General features: G+C 32.7%; 1 protein-coding gene across 1 annotated transcript; it reads right to left on the bottom strand.

Moving 5' to 3' along the window:
* Positions 1-1303: 1303 nt before the first annotated feature.
* LOC106464937 (myophilin-like) lies at positions 1304-7128 on the bottom strand. Its single transcript, XM_013925111.2, has 4 exons — positions 6923-7128; positions 5241-5365; positions 2649-2853; positions 1304-1628 (listed from the first exon to the last, which is right to left on the bottom strand). The coding sequence occupies exons 1-4, from the start codon at positions 6971-6973 to the stop codon at positions 1449-1451; spliced, it is 561 nt and encodes a 186-aa protein (XP_013780565.1). The 5' UTR covers positions 6974-7128; the 3' UTR covers positions 1304-1448.
* Between the last annotated feature and the right edge of the window lie 508 nt (positions 7129-7636).

Here is a 7636-nt window from a genome sequence, read left to right as displayed (position 1 = left end):
GTTGGTACTTCGTCTTAAAATCCTCCCCATTGGTTTTGTTGATAATAGCGAATAATTTTAGCGTTTTCCATTTCTATTCTGCTAACCTTCGTAACCACATCATATCATGTTTTCCTTTATTCTATTAATGTTAGTAAATCTTCTTAAAATCTTTCCCGTTGATTTTGATGATAATAGTGATAAATTCTAACTTTCTTTTTCATGTCTTCTTTCCCATAAATCTAGCAATTTTATCGTTAAAATTGCATTCAATGAAACTTTTTATTTACTTAAAATTACGTAAACATTTTCCGCTAGAAAGTAACGTTAAAGCTTTTTTGAGGAGTGGGGGAAATTTATTTTGAGACTAAATATTAAATATTGTTTATAGAAAATGTTTTTTTTTACAAGTAAGAGTGCATGTGTGTGATGACTGGGAAAATATGCGGAAACTAAAAACCTAATATTTTTACATACATAGACTTTTAAACTAAAATAAAACTTTGAATCTTTTCACGTTTCTAGTTAAATTTATCACTTGGATTTTCTCCACCTCTAGGTGGTATGATTAGGATACGAACTTTGTTACTTAACGTAAGCCTTTCAGTTAATCACAGTTTTATTATATACCGTGTTGTCATCACTTGCAAAACTTATGTTGAAGATGAATGCTTACGTATTACATTAAATTCAAACTAATTCTTTAAACAGCATTACGAACAATATATGAAAACATTTTAAGTTGCATTGTTACATTCAGTTTAAGTATTAACCAAATAGCAATCCCATTGCATCGTGGAAAATGCAAGATTTGAACACTCACACAATTAACAGTTATTTTTTTGTTTTTCTAATTGTGGCAAATTGTTTATAATTGTCAAAATCCAAGTATTATAAGAATAAAAATCATTGGTGCCCTATCTATACACATATATGTGTAATAAAATCAACAAAATATGTTTATTTCTTTATTAATTTTAATTTTAAACGGCTTCACAGTTCATACAAAACCTTGATACAAATATGCGAAACTTTAATCTGCCCTTCTACTAGTGTCCAATTAGTTCCATTTTAATTGCAACTAAAAATATACATACAGATGAAAGATAAGGGCTTGCACCAATAAAGAAATAAAATCATTGGAGTGAAAATACTTACTTAATTTTACGTAAGAAAATAACTTTTTTTTTTCATTATAAGAGCTAAAATGCTTGGATACAAATTACAATTGAAAAGTAATACATGGGAGGACTTATAGATTCATATAAGCTCCAAGGCAAAAGAAAAAAATTAACATTAACCTAGACATTTTTTCATATGATAAACAGATGCCAAACTTTAGAATATTCCAACAGATTTATCTTTTTCGAAGTACATTTTGTTCACTAAAATATGACTCTTATGTTATTCTTAGCCACATTGTTATGCGTGTATTTAATGATCGATTCCTATGAGTGCAATGTTGTACTTCACATATGTCTAGTGTTGCCGAAGTTGAGGCCACTGGCGTTAGCTCCCTTGTTTGTGCCATACTGAAGGTTGATCATTCCTTCACTGGCTCGGAGCTGTTCCTCGGTGAACTCGCGCTTGTTCTCTTCAGAAGGTTTAGGTCCTAAGCAGGGTCCGTTCCACTCAGGATGGGTGTAACACTGTTAAAAGTATGCAGCGTTACCAATCAACTACTTAACAAAAACGCCTGGAAATAGGAGCGTGTAGTGCCATTTACACATAGCATTTTAGATAGATATATGGAAAAATGCCTTTTGTTTGAGGGTCCTAATTTAATTGCTAAAATGTATGCATACAAATTACAATTGAAAGGCAATACATAAGAGGACTGATGGACTCTTATGAGTTCTATGGCAAAAATGAAAAAGAAACCTTACATTAACCTAGGATTTTTTTTTATATGATAAGATAGGTCATTGCTAAAATAGGCGCCACAAGAGAAATAAAAACCCAAAATCGTGTTGCTTAAAAAAAGGCTGAAACATTACAATTTTTGGAAGGTTGCTAAAAAATAAGAATAACAAATCAAATGGAAACCAATAAGGTGTTAATTCAACAATTAACTGTTAAATCAATAAGTATAAAGTAGATATAAATCAATGAATTTACTATTTAAAGAGTTAATTGACACTATAATTACATGGAGACAAAAAAATTGAAAGCCCAGAACTCATGAATCATAAAAGGAAGTTAAAAGCTCTGTAGTATAGAAAACATTGCACAAGACAAACGCAAATACCACGAAATAATTAAAAACCACTAAGCTTGCAGTTAAACAGGAGGCTTTAAAAAACTGAAGAGCGAGAAGCAACAAGAAACCATGGAATTTATTGCTAGGATAAGTGTCGTTAAACTGTGGTAAAACGAGAATTTGAATTTTATGATTCATTGAATTAACTTAATATAATTATAACACCCAGAAATATATTGCAAAGACAGATGCCATTAATCAATAAGAAACCCGCAAACTTACTGCGAAATCGAGGATTATAGAAATTATAAATCAGAAAACTGACCAATAATATAAGAACAATAAATCAATTTTAAACCAGTAAACCTACTGCCAAAAGAAGGGCACTGAAAAATTATAAGTCTGTAATCTGTCTCTAAGTCAAGGTCAGTGATTGAGGATCACCATACATTAAGAAGACAAAACTTACTGCTCTGCCGAGGGCCATAAGACACTGGGCAACCTGGGCAATATTCCTCTTCTCCCATAGGTCAACCGTTTGGAAGACGTCGATCTCAGGAACTCCCCATTTCTTGGCTGCATCCTGGAATCTGTTAATGTTCTCCATCATCTTGAACTGACCTCCAGAAGTATTGATCTTTTGAATGCATCCAGGCATCATTTTGTTCATCAGGCTAGATTTTTAAGAAAAAAGAATAAAACCAGGTGTAGTTATCAGAGTAAAGTTGTTGTTTTTTAAACAATATAGTGGATTTTTTTTAAGAAATAAACTTTCTTAATCATATCTATAGTCCACAATTTAAATATTTCAGTGTCATTTCATTTATAAATTATTAATTTTCTGTCTAACATTCTTCAGTTATCATTTTCCTTTTGTGTAGTTCGTTCTCAAGACAAATTCAGTACTAGGAATGGAGGGGGGACGGATAGAAACCTCGTTCCTTTTGATGCATAGTTATTGAATGAAAGGGTGGTGCGAGCAATCATATAGCTTTGTTCAGATACATTATGATTACCATATTCCCCCCTCTTACAACGCTAGAATCCGGTTTTCGATACCCGTGGTTGGCATAGCACAGACAGCCCATTGCGTAGCTTTTTGCTTAATTACAAACAAACAAAATTACCATATTTTGTAATAACATACAAGTCTAACTGTTAAATGCCTGATTATGAAAATATGCGTCTGTGAGTAGATTTCTGGAGTTTCCCCTTGTTGACTATTTATAACTCGAGTGCTGTCTATAATTAATTATTTACATTTACACCCGTTGAGTATTCTCCTGAAATAACTTGTCTTGACATTATTTTTCTTCATTCTAGAATTAAGCATTTAGATATATGTTGTTGTTTTTGTATTTGTTTTAGAACAAAGCTACACAATGAGCTCTCTACACTCTGTCCATCGCGGGATTCAAAATGCCCCATATATGTGTAAGGGGTGGAGGGCTTAGATATGTATGTGTGTCTTGAAAGTGTCAACTACTTCAGTCAACATATTTCAGTACCCTCGCGAAAGTACTTTAAATATATCTGCACTTCTGAATTTTGTCTTCTTAAAATAATAGTCGTGAATATACTCACTGTTTACTCCTCGTTATATAGATACTACTGTTATCGTTGTTTTTAATTCATAAAGCCCTTCGATCTAAAATACGTCGCTTATTATTCTATTTTTATAATAACACCTCATTTTCAAATACTTGAATTATATTTGCTTTCTTGAATTAGCCATGTTCGCTTTAGGAATATGTAATTTACTACTTTATTTCTTTATAAATATTTTTCGTACTAAAATATTTCAGCATGGCTAGGTGGTTAGAGCACTCGACTCGCAATCTGAGGGTCGCGGGTGCGAATCCCCGTCCCACCAAACATGCTCGCTCTTTCAGCCGTGGTGGCGTTATAATGTTCCGGTCAATCCCACTATTCGTTGGTAAAAGAGTAACCCAGTAGTTGGCGGTGGGTGATGATGATGACTAGCTGCCTTCCTTCTTGTCTTACACTGCTAAATTAGGGACGGCTACCGTAGAAAGCCCTCGTGTAGCTTTGCGCAAAATTCAAAACAAACAAACAAAATATTTCAGGTAATATTTTCCTTTCTTAAATATTCCTCCTTTGTCAAAAATAAATCAGGTACATTTTCATTCATAAATCAACATTGGAGTAGAAATTCTCAACTTGAACAGCTCCTCATGAGTTAGCGATCGAATAAGCTAAGAACTTTTTCAATTCCCTCCCCATTTTCCAGCCCCCTAACACTTATCTACATAATGATCACTGACGCACGAGACTGTAAAGAAATATCTCAATACATTTTCCAGAATGCCCCCAAATGAACCATACTTTCTTCAGCTTTACGTTTGTATCTTTCAAACACATCGATAAAGTTGTCAATTCTGATCATAATCTTAAATCTAACATTTATCAGTTATCATTGTATTTTTCAGAAGTTTATAATCTTCCTGGATTATTTACTAAGAACGTTGTCTCTGTTTTACATGAATATGCTACTACATCACTTTGTTCAATCTAAAATACTTTAACTATCGTTACATTACTAGACTATATATTGATGTCATGTCCTTCAAGGTGTTTATTCCTTTTTGCATATACACGCGCACGCGTAATTTCCATTTCGGAATAACTTCGGGTAATTTTAAGACATTTAAAAATAACGTACCAACCAAAAAAATGCAATTAGAATTGAATGATTTAATTGGATAACTAAACGGTTAACAACAGGTGCACACTTCTTTATTTCTTTTTTATATAAGGGACCGATCATAACCTGGTGGTTAGCGTGCCCGGACTATGAATCCGAGAATTCACTGTTTGTGTCCCGCTGTTGCAAAAGCACGCTTCGCACTTTGGAGTCGTGTGTGTGCTGAAATAATGTTAAATTCCACTATTCAGTTAGTTAAGTGTATCACAAGAATTCTTAGTGACTGTTGTAACTGCTTTCCCCTAGTCTTTCAATTCAAAATTATTGAGGGCTATGCCCAGATAGCCCATATGTAGCTTTGCACGAAAATTCCACAACAGTATGTAAGACTCTTACTTGCAGAGTATAACTCCATCCTTCAGAACGTCATCAAAATTGCCAGGAGGGAGTTTTTCACCTAGGATGGCTTCTATCCATTTTAGTATGTCCGCCTCGAGCGCTTGATCACGTTTTCCGGCCATCTATTCATCAGAATAAGAATGTAATATCATCTTTTCTCCGACGCAATTATCAAGATCTAACAATTATATCCGTATAAAATTGTATAGACAATTTCTGAATTATTATTTCTAAGAAAAAAACTAGCATAAATATTCAAGATAATTCAAATGAATATACATTTAATTATATATTTGAGAAATAATTATATCCACACAAATAGAACGAAATAATTAAATGCAATATCATCTAAAGTGTCCAAAAACATCTGAGCATGATGTTGCTCAAATAATGCATGCTATTTTATCATTTAAACTACAGCGGAATTTATTCTTGAACACAAAGATCGGTTCATTTTCAAAATAATCACTCTGTTAATAAACGTTTATACGCCACAGTACTGAAGCGCTGTGATTATAATTTATTAAGTATATATTTTATTTATAAAAAAATACCTTTTATCACTGAAGTATTTTTTATTACATTCTTGATTCGATTACTAGAACGTTGTTATCTTGTTTTTGATATTTTTTATAGAAAGTTTTGGGGCTATGGTTCCTACTTGTCTTAAAACAGTCTGATGTGCTCTTAGAAAGGATATTTTTATCCAACCAGCTGTCATTATCCGTCAAACACAAGAGAGGAAACAGCTGAGATAAGGTGGCAAATGGGTTTACATCCGGGTACTGCGTATGTTGAAGGAATTTTGGATGGGTGTCAAAAATTGTTGACTTCCTTCAATGCAACTCAATCCTCTGATAGTTTCGTAATGCCGAAAAGTCATTTTCAAAGGCGTTCTAATGTGAAACCAGTACGTCACGTTTAAAATATTTTAACTTAAGAATAGTTTAATTGTGTACACCAGCCCCTCAAATATTTAATAAAGTGTTCCTCACATTATCATAACATGTGAGCAATATAAAACAAACAACAAAATCAGTAATAAGTAAATATAAACACATAAATAAGAAACTTCACGTTTTCATAACTGTTTAGAAAATAAGGCATACAACAGCCGATTGAATGAAAACCAGTCATGGACTAGAAAGAACAAATGGAAATAAAATAAAAAAATGTATATATCTGGGCATTATTGCAACAACAGAGAAAATTACTGACGAATCCCTATTTAAACAATACCATGTTAATAAAAATAACAATTAAATTAATAAGGTATTTTGGAGTTTCCGAAAAGGAAAGTTATTATTGATCTTATTCTAATACTTTTGGTAAAGTTTGTTTGTTATTTTTAATAAAGAAAATTACGAAGTAAAATCACAAAACAATTTTTTCTTTAATACATATTGTGGGGAAGTTTGGAAAATTAATCAGCAAAACTCATTCAAAATATTGGATACTGGTTCTTCAACTTAATGTTTCTCAACACACTGGACAAACGTTTAATATTTTCCAGGCTATATATATATATATATATATATATTATCCTGCACAGTCATAAAGTACTATTTTGGCAAAACTGAGTATAATTGTAGATAAAAATAATCAATCGAAACCAAGCCCTAAAGTAAATATGAGGTTAATTTCGATAGAATTTTAAGGCATCTATAACCTAAACTTACTTTGTTTGCCACTTGGGCAGACAGACCATAAGCAGGACCACGGCCTGACATGTCAAATGTGTGTGGATAATTAACGTTCTACAGGACACGGATAGGAAAGAACTATGTGAAGATAGCGGACTGACTGCAATGCTCACCAAGACAACACTAAGGAAGCTACGTTGAGAGCAGGTAATGTAGTTCAGTCGAGAAACCCTACTTTCCAAAAATACCACTGGCACTCTACTGGCTCTTACTAATCTTATGAAAATGGGACCGCAATTTTGGGAATATTACGTCATTATCGCTTCCAAAACAGGACTGAAAAGATTCTCAGTAAGCTTCGTGAAGGTTCAGTTTACAGTTGGGTACGTAATCATTAAAACGCCCACATTTCCACCTCCTTCCTTCTTTAGAAATAAATAGCTAGTATATGAAATTTTCCAAATGTGGCTTTCATTTACCAGCCTTAGCATTATTCCATATATATATATATATATATGACTCGTGCAAATCTTTTCATCAAAATTTCATACTTAAAAGAATAAGTCTATGCCTTTCAGGACAAAACAATTAAGCAAACAATATGTCATTTTCTAAGAGCTAAATTTATATTCCCAAACACCATTAGTCAACAAAATAATTCTTTAAATGACAAAATTAATTGTCAGGTGACTGTATTGGAAATGTTTTGAAAGGAAATTGAGAGGCACATTCGAAAAAAAATGTTCGGAC

The sequence above is a fragment of the Limulus polyphemus genome, unplaced genomic scaffold, assembly GCF_000517525.1.
Source record: "Limulus polyphemus unplaced genomic scaffold, Limulus_polyphemus-2.1.2 Scaffold1790, whole genome shotgun sequence".
NCBI classification, from domain to species: domain Eukaryota; kingdom Metazoa; phylum Arthropoda; class Merostomata; order Xiphosura; family Limulidae; genus Limulus; species Limulus polyphemus.
The sequence above is the reverse complement of the archived record's forward strand: the minus strand, read 5'-3'. Positions and strand labels throughout refer to the sequence as shown.

Excerpts from the sequence above, each read along its gene's own strand:
- LOC106464937 (XM_013925111.2), bottom strand. The coding sequence starts at position 6,973 with ATGTCAGGCCGTGGTCCTGCTTATGGTCTGTCTGCCCAAGTGGCAAAC. Across the intron at positions 5,366-6,922 it reads CTGCCCAAGTGGCAAACAAA|ATGGCCGGAAAACGTGATCA; the intron begins GTAAGTTTAGGT and ends TCTGATGAATAG. Across the intron at positions 1,629-2,648 it reads TTATGGCCCTCGGCAGAGCA|TGTTACACCCATCCTGAGTG; the intron begins GTAAGTTTTGTC and ends TACTTTTAACAG.